This window comes from Bos grunniens, chromosome 7, assembly GCF_055505025.1.
Source record: "Bos grunniens cultivar Pamir isolate PY7600 chromosome 7, Bosgru_T2T1.0, whole genome shotgun sequence".
NCBI classification, from domain to species: domain Eukaryota; kingdom Metazoa; phylum Chordata; class Mammalia; order Artiodactyla; family Bovidae; genus Bos; species Bos grunniens.
The window spans coordinates 14,452,455-14,470,679 of record NC_141171.1 but is presented as its reverse complement, the minus strand read 5'-3'; the positions used below and the strand labels follow the sequence as shown (position 1 = coordinate 14,470,679).

The 18,225-nt window shown below is 41.0% G+C and overlaps 2 protein-coding genes across 26 annotated transcripts in view; one reads left to right on the top strand and one right to left on the bottom strand.

The window, feature by feature from the left end:
• Positions 1–559, top strand: part of LOC147368542 (zinc finger protein 177-like) — a 28,068-nt gene extending 27,509 nt beyond the window's left edge. For all 5 annotated transcript variants that reach the window (XM_086409183.1, XM_086409191.1, XM_086409179.1 and 2 more), the window contains one exon: positions 425–559. In XM_086409183.1, the coding sequence (XP_086265309.1) occupies positions 425–432 (8 nt within the window). In that variant the 3' untranslated portion in view covers positions 433–559. The remainder of the gene's footprint in view (positions 1–424) is intronic.
• The window catches only part of LOC147368541 (zinc finger protein 426-like), a 43,644-nt gene that overhangs the window by 4,550 nt on the left and 20,869 nt on the right, over positions 1–18,225 (bottom strand). For 7 of the 21 annotated variants that reach the window (XM_086409134.1, XM_086409129.1, XM_086409130.1 and 4 more), the window contains one exon: positions 406–461. The exons of 7 other annotated variants lie outside the window; for them this stretch is intronic. In XM_086409134.1, coding sequence (XP_086265260.1) covers positions 429–461 — 33 coding nt within the window. In that variant the 3' untranslated portion in view covers positions 406–428. Of the gene's footprint in view, positions 1–405; positions 462–8,038; positions 8,154–14,919; positions 17,255–18,225 lie in introns of those variants that run through there. 7 more of the 21 variants (XM_086409138.1, XM_086409132.1, XM_086409141.1 and 4 more) reach the window with 3 other exon arrangements.

The following is an 18,225-nucleotide window of genomic DNA, read 5'->3' as shown; positions in this document are numbered from 1 at the left end:
AAAAGACTCTGATGCTGGGAGGGATTGGGTGCAAGAAGAGAAGGGGATGACAGAGGATGAGATGGCTGGATGGCATCACTGACTCGATGGACATGAGTCTCAGTGAACTCCAGGAGTTGGTGATGGACAGGGAAACCTGGCGTGCTGCAATTCATGGGGTCACAAAGAGTCAGACACGACTGAGCGACTGATCTGATCTGATAAATCCAAAAGAACTGGGAGCATGGATTCAAATATTTGCACAACAATATTCACAGCAGCATTATTCACAGTAGCCTACTGATGCCAAACTCAAAAATTTACAAATTAAGTTGTTTTTATTTTTTTGGAGTTTTTATTTTTCCTTATATAAGTTATTTAAACATTTTTAAAAAAAAATTAAAAACAAATTTTTTTTTTTTAAACCTTGTTGTGTGGCCTGCAGGATCTTAGTTCTCCAACCAGGGATCAACCTGTGCTCTCTGCAATGGAAGAACAGAGTGTTCACTGGACTGCCAGGGAAGTCCTAATTATTTTTTTCAATTTTTATTTTATATCAGAATATAGTTGATCAACAATACTGTGTTAGTTTCAGGCGTACAGAGAAGTGATTCAGTTATACATACATAAATTCATAGCTTTAAACATAGCCCAAACAAGGAGATGGAGATTTTCAGTCATTTAGAACACAGCTGCTTAGCATACCCCAGAAATAAAATCTGCCCACCATGAGAAGATAAATCCTGGGGCTATAAAGACCCCAAAGTGCTGTCACCCTTCAGAGCTTTCTGACCCAGAGACTCCCCATGAGGCTTCTGAATATCACCTAGATACATAAACCACCTCTGCAACTGCCTTTTCCTCCTGGAATAGAAGTTTGGCTACTCCCCCCTTCAGAGTAGTAACCCTGATGCTATAACTTTGGTATTTCCTGGTACTTTTCTCATATGCAAACCTGTCAACTGTGTGCTCAGTTGTGTCCGACTCTTTGTGATCCCATGGACTGTAGCCCACCAGGCTCCTCTGTTCATGGGGATTCTCCAGGCAAGAATACTGGAGTGGCTTGCCATGCCCTCCTTCAGGGGATCTTCCCAACCCAGGAATCGAACCCAGATTTCCCACATTGCAAGTGGATTCTTTACCATCTGAGCCAATCGATCTTTCTCCAGGGGAACTTTCTGATGCAGGAATTGAACAGGGGTCTCCTGCGTTGCAGGTGGATTCTTTACCAGCTGAGCTACCAGGAAGACCAAGAAACTTGTCAAAGTTCTACCCAAATAAGGTGTCTGTACTGCCACCTCATGGTCATATCTTTTTCCTTAATTAGTCCAGAAATCACTTGAATACTTAACGTGTATGGCTTCCCAGCTTCCCCAAAACACACATTTAGATAATTGATCCATTTGGTGTTTTATTTTTGTGAGTGGTGGGAGGTACATATGTAATTTTATCTTTTCCCAGATGGCTAACTAGTTAGTTGTCTTTGCACTTTTCATTAAAACTCCATGTTTGTCTCAGTGATCTGAAACACCACCTTTACAAACTAAAATTCCATATGTTTTTGTGCCTATTTTGAGATATTCTACTTTATTCCATTTGATTCCTATTTATGTGACAATACTATAGTGTTACAGTGGCTTTGTGCCATGTTTTAACATCAGTAGGGCATCATCGCTTGTTTTTCAGTGCTTTCTTGGGTATCATCAGATGTTTGTTCTTCCATATAAACTTTAGCATCAGTTTGCCTAATAAAAAAAGATTCTTGGCATTCGTATTAGGATTATGTTATGAAAACCAAAGTCGCTCACTGGAGTCCGACTCTTTGTGACCCCATGGACTGTAGTCCATGGAATTCTCCAGGCCAGAATACTGGGGTGGGTAGCCTTTCCCTTCCCCATGGGATCTTCCCAACGGAGGGATCAAACCCAGGTCTCCTGCATTGCAGGTGGATTCTTTACCAACTGAGCCACAAGGGCAGCCCAGGATTATGTTATACTTCCAAATTAATCCTGGGAAATTTATATCTTTATTATGTTAAGCCATTTTATTGAAGAACAAAGGATGTTTTTCCTTTTGTTCAAATCTATTTTGTCTTACAAGAGTGTTTTAAGGTTCTTCATTTGGGTTTTATCCATATCTTGTTAAGTTTGAACCAAAGTTTCTTTTTTTACTATTGTAATTGAGTTTTTCCTTTACCATTTTATCACCTTATTAGTTACTGGCTTAGTAGATGGAGGCTTTTGACTTCTAAATGGCAATTCCATATCTTGCAAAGATACTGAATTCTTTAATTGCTTACTTTTTTTTTTTTTGCCGTGCAGCATGTGAGACCTTCCCTGGTGGCTCAGCTGGTAAAGAATCTACCTGCAATGCAGGAGACCTGGGTTCGATCTCTGGGTTGGGAAGATCCCCTGGAGAAGGGAAAGGCTATCCACTCTAGTAGTCTGGCCTGGAGAATTCCCTGGGCTGTATAGTCCATGGGGTTGCAAAGAATTGGACACGACTGAGCGACTTTCAGATGAAACCTGGTTAGCTCCCCAACCAGAGGTCAAACTTGTGCCCCTAGCAGTGGAAACTCAAGAGTCCTAACCATTGGACCACCAGAAACTTCCCTGCTTATATTAATTTTATAATTGATACTGTAGACCTTTCCATGTGTAATAATATATCATCTGCAAAAAGAGGTGGTCTTACTTCTCTTGCAATTAATTTCTCTCATCTAATTGCATTAGCTAATGTCACCAGTACACAGACACACACATAGCTATAGATATAGATAATCAACCAACAAAGTATTCGCCAATTTTTATTTTCTTGAGTGTTTATATAAATAATGGCTATTGAATTTTGTCAAAGGCTTCTTCAGCATCAATGTAGATAATCATATAATTTACCTTCTTAGATGTCCTATAGGATGTGTTATTTAATGGATTTCCTAATAACTGAACAAACCTTGACTTCCTAGAGTAAATCCACTTGGTCAAGGCTTATTATTTTCTTAATGTGGCTTTATATTCTACTTGCTAATACTTACCATAGCTCATTTGAATTAATATTCAAATTCAAACCCATTGTCTCATTTTATGATAGCTCATTTGAATTAATATTCAAATTCAAACTCATCATCTAAAAAAATACTGATAAATGTTACAGCATAGATGTTTATGCTATGTGAAAGAAATGTCACAAGAAGGCATATAGTATTTTAATTTTTTTATTTAAAAAATATCTATTTGGCTGTGCTGGGTCTTAGTTGCGGCATGTGGGATCTAGTTCCCAGACAAGGGATCAAATCAGGGCCTCCTGCATTAGGAGTTCAGAGTCTTAGCCACCAGACCACCAGGGAAGTCCCCCATATGGTAATTTTTTAAAAAACTGATATGAAATTGTCAGAATAGGCAAATCTGTAGAGATAATCAATAGATTAGTAGCTGCTTAGGGTTGTGGATGGGATGGTGTATTTGGGGTGATGAAATCATTCTAAAATTGATTATAGTAATGTTTTCAGAATTTGTGAAAAACCATTGAATGTACACATTAAGTGGGTGAATTCTATGTGAAAAATGTCTCAATAAAGTTGTTACCAAAATCCCGTCCTCCAAGTCCAAAACCAATTCCTCTGAACTTGCGGCTCTTTTGTAGTATAAGCTCCTATACAATCTATCTTGGTTTTCTGTTTTTTTTTTTTTTCAAGCAGCATCTTGCGTGGATTGCAGGATTTCAGGATTCTCCTCCTATTCAGCAACACAAGGGACCAGACGGTCAATACTGAAATCAGATTGATTATATTCTTTGCAACCAAAGATGGAGAAGCTCTATACAGTCAGCAAAAATAAGACTGGGAGCTGACTGTGGCTCAGATCATGAACTCCTTATTGCCAAATTCAGACTTAAATTGAAGAAAGTAGAGAAAACCACTAGACCATTCAGGTATGACCTCAATCAAATCCCTTATGATTATGTAGTGGAAGTGACAAACAGATTCAAAGGATTAGATCTGATAGAGTGCCTGAAGAACTATGGACGAAGGTTTGTGACATTGTACAGGAGGCCGTGATCAAGACCATCCCCAACAAAAAGAAATGCAAAAAGGCAAAATGGTTGTCTGAGGAGGCCTTACAAATAGCTGAGAAAAGAGAAGCAAAAGGCAAAGGAGAAAAGGAAAGATATACTCATGTGAATGCAGAGTTCCAAAGAAGAGCAAGGAGAAATAAGCCTTCCTTGGTGATCAATGCAAAGAAATAGAGGAAAACAATAGAATGGGAAAGACTAGAGATCTCTTAAAGAAAATTAGAGATACCAAGGGAACATTTCATGCAAAGATGGGCACAATAAAGGACAGAAATGGTATGGACCCAATAGAAGCAGAAGATATTAAGAGGTGGAAAGAATACACAGAAGAACGATACAAAAAAGATCTTCATGATCCAGATAACCATGATAGTGTGACCACTCACCTAGAGCCAGACATCCTGGAAAGTGAAGTCAAGTGGGCCTTAGGAAGCATCACTACGAACAAAGCTAGTAGAGGTGATGGAATTCCAGTTGAGCTATTTCAAATCCTGAAAGATGATGCTGTGAAAGTGCTGCACTCAATATGCCAGCAAATTTGGAAAACTCAGCAGTGGCCACAGGACTGGAAAAGGTCAGTTTTCATTCTAATACCAAAGAATGGCAATGCCAAAGAATGCTTAAACTACAGCACAACTGCACTCATCTCACATGCTAGCAAAGTAATGCTCAAAATTCTTCATGTGAGGCTTCTACAGTACATAAACCATGAATGTTCAAGCTGGACTTAGTACAGGCAGAGGAACCAGAGATCAAATGACTAACATCTGTTAAATCATAGAAAAAGCAAGAGAGTTCCAGAAAAACATCTACTTCTGCTTTATTGACTATGCAAAAGCATTTGCCTATGTGGATCACAACAAACTGAGGAAAATTCTTCAAGAGATGGGAATACCAGACCACCTAACCTGCACGCTGAGAAATCTGTATGCTGGTCAGGAAGCAACAGTTAGAACTGGACATGGAACAACAGACTCATTCCAAATTGGGGAAGAAGTACTTCAAGGCTGTATATTGTCACTCTGCTTATTTAACTTACATACACAGTACATCGTGACTACATCAGTAGTCACGTACAGATGTGAGAGTTGGACCATAAAGAATGCTGAATGCCAAAGAATGAATAGTTTCGAATTGTGGTGCTGGAGAAGACTCTTGGGAGTCCCTTGGACTGCAAGGAGATCAAATCAGTCAATCCTTAAGAAAATCAACCCTGAATATTCACTGGAAAGACTGATGCTAAAGCTGAAGCTCCAATACTTTGGCCACCTGATGCAAAGAGCTGACTCACTAGAAAAAGACCCTGATGCTGGGAAAGATCGAAGGAAAGGAGAAGAGGGTGGCAGAGAATGAGGTGGTTAGATAGAATCACCAACTCAATGGGCATGAATCTGAGCTAACCCTGGGAGACAGTGAAGGACAGAGGAGCCTGGCATGCTGCAGTCCATGGGGTCATAGAGTTGGACATGGCTTAGTGACTAAACAATACAGTACAGGGAACACAATCATGTAGACTGAGTGCATGATTGCCCCACCGTGGACATTACAGTATTGATGACAGGAACAGGTGTGACTGTTCACCAGCTTTGCCTGGGTCATGAAGGATTCATGTTGGTCTTTTCTAACCCTTTCTATTCTGGACCTGGCTGTCTCCATCAGCCTCCAGTGGGGCCATCCACTGAGTTTATCCCATTGGCTTTATCCCCTAGGCTATTTGGGATCCTGCAGTCAATGCAGCTCTGGTTCTTTCTTTACTCTTCACCTAGAGCTGCCACTCTCACAGGCAGCTGTCTTCCTCCTGACTGCTCAGTCACTTGTCACATAAAGAATGGCTTGTGATCTGGGGGATTGGGACATTCCTGTTTTTGAGAGGCTGAGGCAGCTGAACTTGTGAGCCTACTAACGTCCCTATTCAGGAAACCTGCAGGACTGACCCTACATGTGGGTGTTTTAAAATTCCATTTTCTATTAGATGTTTTATTCAGGTGTTTTGTTTGGTTTTCCCTTTCTGTGAAATACTGTCTGAGCAAGTTGCTTTATTCTTTTCATTTTTTAACTCAATATCTCTCTCAGTTCAGGGTCTGGTTTTAGTAGCAATTATAAAATCTAGCCCTTTAAAAATCTGATTTTTTATTGGTTAGTTGTTTTAAAATGACTGTTCTAAACACGTGCCTCAGATATATAAATTAATGAACCTCAAGCACGTAAGAGCCTTCTATATTGGATGGGTATTTTGTTGACCTGGGACTCTATGAGAGGTACTGTCAGCCAAGCCTACTTAGAATTTCTTTTCCCTGGAAATGGTATTTTACGAGATTCCTACAAATAATACATATAATCTCCTTCCACAATTTTTTACTATGATAAAATATACATCACATATTATTTATGCTCAACCATTTAAACTGTGTAGTTTAGGACTTTCATGGTGGATCAGGGGTTAAGAATCTGCTTATCAATGCAGGGGACATGGGTTCAATCCCTGGTCCAGGAAAATTCCACATGCCTCAGGACAACTTACGCCTGTACATCACAACTACTGAAGCCTGACTGCCCTAGAGCCCGTGCTCCATAACAAGAGAAGCCACTGCAATGAGAGAAGCTCATGAACAGCAGCTACAGAGTAGTCCCTCTCCCCACAACTAGAGAAAGCCTGCATGTAGCAACTGAAGACCCAGCATCAGTTCAGTTCAGTTCAGTCGCACAGTCGTGTCCGACTCTTCGCGACCCCATGAATTGCAGCATGCCAGGCTTCCCTGTTCAGCACCAACTCCCGGAATTCACTCAAACTCATGTCAATTGAGTCGGTGATGCCATCCAGCCATCTCATCCTCTGTCGTCCCCTTCTCCTCCTGCCCCAAATCCCTCCCAGCATCAGGGTCTTTTCCAGTGAGTTAACTCTTTGCATGAGGTGGCCAAAGTACTGGAGTTTCAGCTTTAGCATCATTCCTTCCAAAGAACACCCAGGACTAACTTCCTTTAAAATGGACCAGTTGCATCTCCTTGCAGTCCACAGGACTCGCAAGAGTCTTCTCCAACACCACAGTTCAAAATCATCAATTCTTTGGTGCTCACCTTTCTTAACAGTCCAAGTCTCACATCCATACATGACCACTGGAAAAACCATAGCCTTGACGAGACGGACCTTTGTTGGCCAAGTAATGTCTCTGCTTTTGAATATGCTATCGAGGTTGGTCATAACTTTCCTTCCAAGGTGTAAGTGTCTTTTAATTTCATGGCTGTAATCACCATCTGCAGTGATTTTGGAGCCCCCCAAAATAAAGTCTGATACGGTTTCCACTGTTTCCCCATCTATTTCCTGTGAAGTGATGGGACCAGATGCCATGATCTTCGTGTTCTGAATGTTGAGCTTTAAGCCAACTTTTTCACTCTCCTCTTTCACCTTCATCAAGAAGCTCTTTAGTTCCTCTTCACTTTCTGCCATAAGGGTGGTGTCATCTGCATATCTGAGGTTATTGATATTTCTCCCGGCAATCTTGATTCCAGCTTGTGTTTCTTCCAGTCCAGCGTTTCTCATGATGTACTCTGTATATAAATTAAATAAGCAGGGTGATAATACACAGCCTTGACATACTCCTTTTCCTATTTGGAACCAGTCTGTTGTTCCATGTCCAGTTCGAACTGTTGCTTCCTGACCTGTGTATAGGTTTCTCAAGAGGCAGGTCAGGTGGTCTGGTATTCCCATCTCTTTCAGAATTTTCCACAGTTTATTGTGATCCATACAGTCAAAGGCTTGGGCATAGTCAATAAAGCAGAAATAGATGTTTATCTGGAACTCTCTTGCTTTTTCCATGATCCAGCGGATGTTGGCAATTTGATCCCTGGTTCCTCTGCCTTTTCTAAAACCAGCTTGAACATCTGGAAGTTCACGGTTCACATACTGCTGAAGCCTGGCTTGGAGAATTTTGAGCATTACTTTACTAGCGTGTGAGATGAGTGCAATTGTGTGGTAGTTTGAGCATTCTTTGGGATTGGAATGAAAACTGACCTTTTCCAGTCCTGTGGCCACTGGTGAGTTTTCCAAATTTGCTGGCATATTGAGTGCAGCACTTTCACAGCATCATCTTTCAGGATGTGGTCCACTGGAGAAGAGAATGGCAAACCACTTCAGTATTCTTGCCTTGAGAACCCCATGAACAGTATGAAAAGGCAAAATGATAGGATACTGAAAGAGGAACTTCCCAGGTCGGTAGGTGCCCAATATGCTACTGGAAATCAGTGGAGAAATAACTCCAGAAAAAATGAAGGGATGGAGCCAAAGCAAAAACAATACCCAGTTGTGGATGTGACTGGTGATAGAAGCAAGGTCCGATGCTATAAAGAGCAATATTGCATAGGAATCTGGAATGTTAGGTCCATGAATCAAGGAAATTGGAAGTGGTCAAAGAGGAGATGGCAACATTGACATTCTAGGAATCAGGGAACTAAAATGGACTGGAATGAGTGAATTTAACTCAGATGACCATTATATCTACTACTGCGGGCAGGAACCCCTTAGAAGAAATGGAGTAGCCATCATGGTCAACGAAAGATTCTGAAATGCAGTACTTGGATGTAATCTCAAGAACGACAGAATGATCTCTGTTCATTTCCAAGGCAAACCATTCAATTTCACAGTAATCCAAGCCTATGCCCCAACCAGTAATGCTGAAGAAGCTGAAGTTGAACAGTTCTATGAAGACCTACAAGACCTTTTAGAACTAACACCCCAAAAAGATGTCCTTTTCATTATAGGGGACTGGGATGCAAAAGTAGGAAGTCAAGAAACACGTGGGGTAACAGGCAAATTTGGCCGTGGAATACGGAATGAAGCAGGGCAAAGGCTAATAGAATTTTGCCAAGAGAATGCACTGGTCATAGCAAACACCCTCTTCCAACAACACACGAGAAGACTCTATACATGGACATCACCAGATGGTCAACACCAAAATCAGATTGATTATATTCTTTGCAGCCAAAGACGGGGAAGCTCTATACAATCAGCAAAAACAAGACCAGGAGCTTACTGTGGCTCAGATCACGAACTCCTTATTGCCAAATCCAGACTTAAATTGAACAAAGTAGGGAAAACCACTAGACCATTCAGGTATGACCTAAATCAAATCCCTTATGATTACACAGTGGAAGTGAGAAATAGATTTAAGGGACTAGATCTGATAGAGTCCTGATGAACTATGGGTGGAGGTTCGTGACATTTTACAGGAGACAGGGATCAAGACCATCCCCATGGAATAGAAATGCAAAGAAGCAAAATGGTTGTCTGGGGAGGCCTTACAAATAGCTGCGAAAAGAAGAGAAGTGAAAAGCAAAGGAAAAAAGGAAAGATACAAGCATCTGAATGCAGAGTTCCAAAGAATAGCAAGAAGAGATAAGAAAGCCTTCTTCAGAGATCAATGCAAAGAAATAGAGGAAAACAACAGAATGGGAAAGACTAGAGATCTCTGCTGAGGTCCAGCCCCGGCTGATCCAGGGAATTTGAAGGGGAGATGGCTTCGGCGAGTTCACTGGATACAATGCTGCTGCTACTGCTGCTAAGTCGCTTCAGTCGTGTCCGACTCTGTGCGACCCCATAGACGGCAGCCCACCAGGCTCCCCCCTCCCTGGGATTCTCCAGGCAAGAACACTGGGGTGGGTTGCCATTTCCTTCTCCAATTGGACACAATAGCTTTATTTAAATATTCATCAAAGATATAAAGAGTAATAGAATGAGGATAGCTCAGTAGGAAAATTCAGTGGAGAAAAGAGGCTGAGTGGCTTGGTTTACGGGGAAAATCAATATAACCTGTGACATCAGGTTAGCTCTGACCACGGAGGCCGCAGGCGCCCTCTCGAGTAGTGGAAGGTGCTCCACCTTAGGCACCTTCTTGAGTGGGTCTTAGAAGCCCAGGCAAATAAATGGTTGCAGAGGACCTCCGTGCTCCAGGTGGAGACTCAGCCAGAAATTGAGAAAAAGAATGACATGGGGAGACCAAGCTTCGGTGAACAAGGCCCATAGCTTTATTTTCAACAGGGGCTTTTATACTCTTAAGTATACACATAGAGGATAATAGGGATAATGTGAAATCATGCAAAGTCAGCAGTCTTTGATCCTTATCGAAACCAGGGTTTCTTTCCTGCAAATTTATCATATACAAATGGTTTAGATGATTTACATCATCTTCTGGTCAGAAGGCCTATTAACATTTTATGACTCTTGACAAAGGTTTGTCAACCATAAGACTTATTTTCTCTAAGAGTAATTATTTTAAGGTTTGGCGCCATCCTCCGAAGGTGTTAGATAAAGTTGCATTCCCTATAGGGCAGAGGTGCAGTGGGTTTATAACAAAGGAAAGAATTTATTACCTTAAGGTTCTAAAGTTGCTAACACCAAGGCCACTACTTATTTTTTCTACATACCAACTATATTAATCAATACACATTCAAGGATACAATACCGGGGATGTGGAAACTTGGCAGCAAGCATTGGCTCATCAATGAAATCTTTTACTAGTTTTATCCTGACAGTTTCTAACTCTCCGAGAGGCTCTAAGCTATTTGAATATCTTAAGCTTCCCGTGCCTCTCATGGCTGGGAGACTGTAAACAATTGTATGCATAGCTGTAGGAGTCCGGGTAAACTTGTCAGGCGAGTTAGAGAGCTATCTGAGGGGTTTGGATTTAAACACTCCTAATGCCCAGGAACTGTAAGCTGTTATTAACTGGAGCTGTGAGTTAACTCTTTATCAGAGAGAGTGAGATGGTGGTGGGGGACAGCCCCCAGTAAAGTCAGAGGTGAGAGTAGGCAGACTCTGGTTTTTTGGGGGTAGATGCTCGAGAATATCCAGGGGGACTCCTGAGGCTCCATCCCGCCTTTGTGTATGCTGAGCCTCCTTCCTCATGACCTTTGCGATGGGCGGAGCTCCTCACACCGGCTACCGGCAGATCTCTTCAAGAAAATTAGAGATACCAAGGGAGCATTTCATGCAAAGATGGGCTCGATAAAGGACAGAAATGGTATGGACCTAACAGAAGCAGAAGATATTAAGAAGAGGTGGCAAGAATACACAGAAGAACTGTACAAAAACAATCTTCACAACCAAGATAATCACGATGGTGTGATCACCCATCTAGAGCCAGACATCCTGGAATGTGAAGTCAAGTGGGCCTATGAACAAAGCTAGTGGAAGTGATGGAATTCCAGTTGAGCTGTTTCAAATCCTGAAAGACCCAGCATAGCCAAATATAAAAACAAATCTTAAAAAAAGCATTAAGTATATTCAGTAGCATTAAGTATATTCTTATTGTTATGTAACCATCATTACCATCTATCTCCAGAAATTTTTTACCATCTCAAATTGATACTTGGTACTTAAACACTAACTCCCCAATGCCCTTTTCCCTAGTCTTGACATCTCTTCTACTTTCTGTCTCTGCCTATGAAATAGATTCCTCCAGTTAACTTAATGTAAGCGGAATAATACAGCTTATAGTTTTTATTTATTTTTTTGTATCTGGCTTATTTCACATAGCTGAATGTCTTCAGGATTCATCTACTATATCTTGGCAGGTGTGTTTTTCATAGGCATATTGAGAAAAAGCAGAAAATTGGGAGCTTTTGATAAATACAAAAAATCTCTACTTTGGGTATCAAGATATAGCAACTGTTACGCCAGAGCACTTTTTGTTTTGTCTCTACATGGACAAATTTAATTATATCCTCTGGAGGACTGTGCGTCACATCAAGCAATAAGATCCAGGTGTCATTATATCAAGGTACTTTCAACAGTCTTGTGAAGGATCTCAGTTGTCTGTTAGTCAGAAATCACTGGGTGTGAATTCTCTAGCGGTCCGTTGATTAGGACTCTGTACGTTCACTGATGAGGGCCCAGGTTTAATCCCTGTCAGGGAAATAAGATCCTAAAGGCCATGTGGCATGACCAAAAAAAAAAAAAAAAAAAAAAAAAGAAAGATCACTGGTGCCTTTACTCTTTGCTGAGCAAGGCTCTATGTCATTGGTAACCAGATGAAACATACTACTGCCCACAATATGCAAAAACCCTCAAAAAGAAAACAGAAGCAGACCCTACTGTCAGTCTGTGTAAACTTTAATGCATTTCTACAGATGGAGTTAATTATATATAAAATTCTGATTCTTCATAATATAAAAAGTTGAGATGTGCATTATAAGCCACTTAGTAATTTATTTGTAAAATATATAAAGCAATGCTTGACAGAAATACAAGGCAAAAAAGCCCACAATTTCACTGGGAGATTTGATCACCTCTCCCATAATGTTTCTTCAAATAGTAGAGAAAAATTAGGTAGGATACAATGTGAAAATGATGAGCAAACTGCCTAATATATGTACGCAGTATACAGTGTCAAGTAACTGTTAGAAACTAGAAAGTGTTTGCGGGTAATGGTGAGGGAATGGACTAAAATGTGCAAAGGTCTTTTGCGGAAGATTAACATTTTCTATATCTTGTGTAGGCTGGTGATTACATAAGTATACTCAATTTTCAAAAGTCATTTGTGGAATACTTAAATGTATATTTCACTGAACACTAACAGTATCTCAATGCAAAAAAAAAAAAGTAAATATCCTGTGCAGTCACCATGAAACTAACTCTTCTGTGGACCTGTTGAGCACAAGGTTTCCTAATTCGAGGACTGTGGTGTTAAGTACAATCTCTACTAGGCAGTAGATAGCCGGTTTTTACCTATGACCCTATGAAACTTCAGGGTAACAAAGAAATATTAGAAAATAGAAAACACATAATGCTTCCCACAGCACGCAAAATCTTTCTATAAGAAGGCAGATCCTAATGTCAGATAACGCAGACTATTCCAGGATTTCAGGTTTCAGGCTTCTCATCCTGAGCAGGGTGAATTTGTTTCATGCATAATGACCAGTGGAACTTTCCAAGTCTGTCACCATTAGGATACCATTTTTGGTATTACTAGTTAGGCTGAAAGGGTAAGACTAGAAATCTCTTCAAGAAAATTGGAAATATCAAAGGAACATTTTGCCCAAAGATGGGGCACAATAAAGGACAGAAACGGTAAAGACCTAATAGAAGCAGAAGAGATCAAGAAGAGATGGAAAGAACACACAAAAGAACTGTACAGAAAAGGTCTTAATGAGCTGGATAACCACCATGGCGTAGTCTCTCACTCAGAGCTAGATATTCCGGAATGTGAAGTCAGGTGGGCCTTAGGAAGCACTGCTGCCAATAAGGCTAGTGGAGATGATGGAATTCCAGCAGAATTATTTAAAATCCTAAAAGATGATGGTATTAAAGAGCTGCACTCAATATGTTAGCAAATTTGGAAATCCAAACAGTGGCCATAGGACTGGAAAAGATCAACCCTCATTCCAATTCCTAAGAAGGGCAGTACTAAAGAATGTTCAAACCACCAGACAATTGCACTCATCTCCCATGGTAGTAAGGTTATGCTGAAAATCCTCCAAGCTAGGCTTCAGGATTATGTGAACTGAGAACTTCCAGATGTTCAAGCTGGGTTTAGAAAAGGCAGATGAACCACAGATCAAATTGCCAACATTTGGTGGATTATAGAGAAAGCAAGAGAATTCAGAAAATATCTACCTTTGTTTCATTGACTATGTTAAGGCCTTTGGCTGTATGGGTCAAAACAAACTGTGGAAAACTCTTAAAGAGATGGGAATCTTACCTGTCTCCTAAGATACCTGTATGTGGATCAAGAAGCAACAGCTAGAACCCATATGGAACAACTGATTGATTCAGAATGGAGAAAGGAGTACGACAAGGCTGTTTATTGTCACTCTGTTTATTTAACTTATACACACAGAACATCATGGGAAATGCCGGGCTGGATGAGTTACAAGCTGGAGTCAAGACTGCCGACAGAAATGTCAACAACCTCAGATATGCGGATGATACCACTCTAATGGCAGAATGCGAAGAGGAACTAAAGAGCCTCTTGATGAGGGTGAAGGAGGAGAGTGACAAGGCCAGCTTAAAACTCAATATTAAAAAAAATAAGATCATGGTATCTGGTCCCATCACTTCATGGCAAACATAAGGGGAAACAGAAGAGGCTTCCTGGGTGGTACAAGTGGTAAAGAACCTGCCTGCCAATGCAGGAGACATAAGAGACGCAAGTTCAATCCCTGGGAAGATTGGCAAGATTCCCTAGAGAAGGGAATGGCAACCCACTCCAGTATTCTTGCCTGGAAGATCCCATGGACAGAGGAGCCCAGTGGGCTACAGTCCACAGTGTCACAAAGAGTCGGACATGACTGAAGCAACTTAGCAGCATGCACAAGGGGAAAAGGTGGAAACGGTGACGAATTTCCTCTTCTTGGACTATAAAATCACTGCAGATGGTGACTGCAGCCATGAAATTAGAAGACAGTTGCTTCTTGGCAGGAAAGCTGTGACAAACCTAGACAGTGTGTTAAAAACCAAAGATATCACTTTGCTAATAAAGGTCCGCATAGTCAAGGCTATGGCCTTTCCAGTAGTCATGTACAGATGTGAGAGCCAGACAATAAAGAAAGCAGAGCACTGAAGAACTGATGCTTTCAAACTATGGTGCTGGAGAAGACTCTTGAGAGTTCCTTGAAAAACAAGGAGATCAGCGTGTATCTTAAAGGAAATCAACCCTGAATACATCTTCAAGGACTGATGCTAAAGCACCAATACTTTGGCCACCTGAAGCAAACAGCTGACTCACTGGACAAAACCCTGATGCTGGGAAAGATTGAAGGCAGGAGGAGAAGGGGATGACAAAGAATGAGATGGTTGGATGGCATCACCAATTCAATGGGCATGAACTTGGGTGAATTCCAGGAAATGGTGAGGGAAGCCTAGTGTGCTGCAGTCTGTGGGGTCTCAAAGAATTGACCGACTTGGCAACTGAACAACAATAAATTAGGCTGGTGTTATAATTTTGGTTTATTAAGATTGCAGTCTATTTTAAACCAAAAAAGTTGACCTTACACCATGTAAGACTGAAATACACCAAATACATGAACATGAAGGAAATCTAAGGAACAGATTAACAGAAGAACAGAAGAAAAACTGAGTATTTTGAAATGCATGAATTATATAGTACAAAAATTATATTTCAATAAAGCTGTTTTCTCAAAACAAAAAATTGTGACAGAACCTACATCACTGAGTAGTTAGGTTATAAAACTTTAATGTATGAAGCATCTAGAAGAGTAACATTAAAAAACATTAGCTAGTGCCTGATGAACTATGGAATGAGGTCCGTGACACTGTACAGGAGACAGGGATCAAGACCATCCCCATGGAAAAGAAATGCAAAAAACCAAAATGGCTGTCTGGGGGGGGCCTTACAAATAGCTGTGAAAAGAAGAGTAGCGAAAAGCAAAGGAGAAAAGGAAAGATATAAACATCTGAATGCAGAGTTCCAAAGAATAGCAAGAAGAGATAAGAAAGGCTTCCTCAGAGATCAATGCAAAGAAATAGAGGAAAACAACAGAATGGGAAAGACCAGAGATCTCTTCAAGAAAATTAGAGATACCAAGGGGACATTTTATACAAAGATGGGCTCGATAAAGGACAGAAATGGTATGGACCTAACAGAAGCAGAAGATATTAAGAAGAGGTGGCAAGAATACACAGAAGAACTGTACAAAAAAGATCTTCACAACCAAGATAATCACGATGGTGTGATCACTCACCTAGAGCCAGACATCCTGGAATGTGAAGTCAAGTGGGCCTTAGAAAGCATCACTATGAACAAAGCTAGTGGAGGTGATGGAATTCCAGTTCAGCTATTTCAAATCCTGAAAGATGATGCTGTGAAAGTGCTGCACTCAATATGCCAGCAAATTTGGAAAACTCAGCAGTGGCCACAGGACTGGAAAAGGTCAGTCTTCATTCCAATCCGAAAGAAAGGCAATGCCAAAGAATGCTCAAACTACCGCACAATTGCACTCATCTCACATGCTAGTAAAGTAATGCTCAAAAATCTCCAAGCCAGGCTTCAGTAATACGTGAACCGTGAACTTGATGTTCAAGCTGGTTTTAGAAAAGGCAGAGGAACCAGAGATGAAATTGCCAACATCCGCTGGATCATGGGAAAAGCAAGAGAGTTCCAGATAAACATCTATTTCTGCTTTATTGACTAGGCCAGAGCCTTTGACTGTGTGGATCACAATAAACGAAAATTCTGAAAGAGATGGGAATACCAGGCCACCTGACCTGCCTCTGGAGAAATCTGTATGCAGGTCAGGAAGCAACAGTTAGAACTGGACATGGAACAACAGACTGGTTCCAAATAGGAAAAGGAGTACGTCAAGGCTGTGTATTATCTCCCTGCTTATTTAATTTATATACAGAGTACATCATGAGAAACGTTGGACGGGAAGAAACACAAGCTGGAATCAAGATTGCCGGGAGAAATATCAGTAACTTCAGATATGCAGATGACACCACCCTTATGGCAAGAAGTGAAGAGGAACTAAGTGATGAAAGTGAAAGAGGAGAGTGAAAAAGTTGGCTTAAAGCTTAACATTCAGAAAATGAAGATCATGGCATCTGGTCCCATTACTTCATGGGAAATAGATGGGGAAACAGTGGAAACAGTGTCAGACTTTATTTTTTGGGGCTCCAAAATCACTGCAGATGGTGATTGCAGCCATGAAATTAAAAGACGCTTACTCCTTGGAAGAAAAGTCATGACCAACTTAGATAGCATATTCAAAAGCAGAGACATTACTTGGCCAACAAAGGTCCGTCTAGTCAAGGCTATGGTTTTTCCAGTGGTCATGTATGGATGTGAGAGTTGGACTGTGAAGAAAGCTGAGTGCTGAAGAATTGATGCTTTTGAACTGTGGTGTTGGAGACGACTCTTTAGACTCCCTTGGACTGTGAGGAGATCCAACCAGTCCATTCTAAAGGAGATCAGTCGTGGGTGTTCTTTGGAAGGAATGATGCTAAAGCTGAAACGCCAGTACTTTGGCCACCTCATGCGAAGAATTGACTCATTGGAAAAGACTCTGATGCTGGAGGGATTGGGGGCAGGAGAAGGGGATGACAGAGGATGAGATGGCTGGATGGCATCACCGACTCGATGGACTTGAGTTTGAGTGAACTCCGGTAGTTGGTGATGGACAGGGAGGCCTGGCGTGCTGCAATTCATGGGGTCTCAAAGAGTCGGACACGACTGAGCGACTCAGCTGAACTGAACTGAAAGCAAAGTAGTAAATCCAGAAATTATTTTTAAAAACAGAATCCTGAGTTATATAAAAAAAATTACAGCATAATTTGGAAAATTAACGTAGTAGAATAACCATTATGTAAATGTTAACACATTTGATAATGTCTGTGAACCTTCTGATAAAACATGTTAGTACATGAGGGTTTTAAAAAATTTCAATTCTTAAAGGCCACCCCCTGAAACACACAACAAGACTACCAGAGAAACTGTGGTACTGTTCCTGAACAGACAAAAAATGCCTGATTCAGTGCTATATTAACATAGTAGGGTAAGTCCTAGCCTGTTTTGTTAGATATGGAAAACAAACCCAGAAATACATATTTGAAAACATTTTTTTTTTCAAATTTACATATCTCGATTGAAAGAGATATTTCAATTTCTACCCTTAAAATTCCAAAGGAACCCAGTGGTATTATTAGACTTTAGCACGGTATCCGTGTAAATAAAAAGCAGTAAGAGGAAACAAAGGCCTAACAATGGGATTGACTGAATAGACCACAACTTTGAAGATGAGCAGGCCCATCAGTATGGGGAGAATTCCTACAAAAGCTCTAGGAAACTGGATAAGTGATGGAAAATCTTTTTGATGAATATCCTGCAGGGTGAGCCTTCAACCTGTGTTGCCCTTCCAGCCTCTAAACCCCACGCTAGACCTGGTCCTACCTCCAGTCCCGACCCTGGGTGTGTGCGCCGCCTTCTGCCCAGAGCCCGGGTCTCAAACCTGTTTCTAGCCTCAACTTCTTTCCTTGGGTACAATGCTCTCTCCACCTGCCTCTCTGGGCGGAGCCAAAGTCCTACTGCATCCAGTCATGAGGGAACTACTTACAACTTGTGTGAATCGGCCTAATATGGCTGACATCCAAAGCCCCACGTTTCAAGGTGAGGAACGGAAATGATGCAAGAGATTCCCGTTATCTGTGCCTCTCCCTGTGTGATTAGC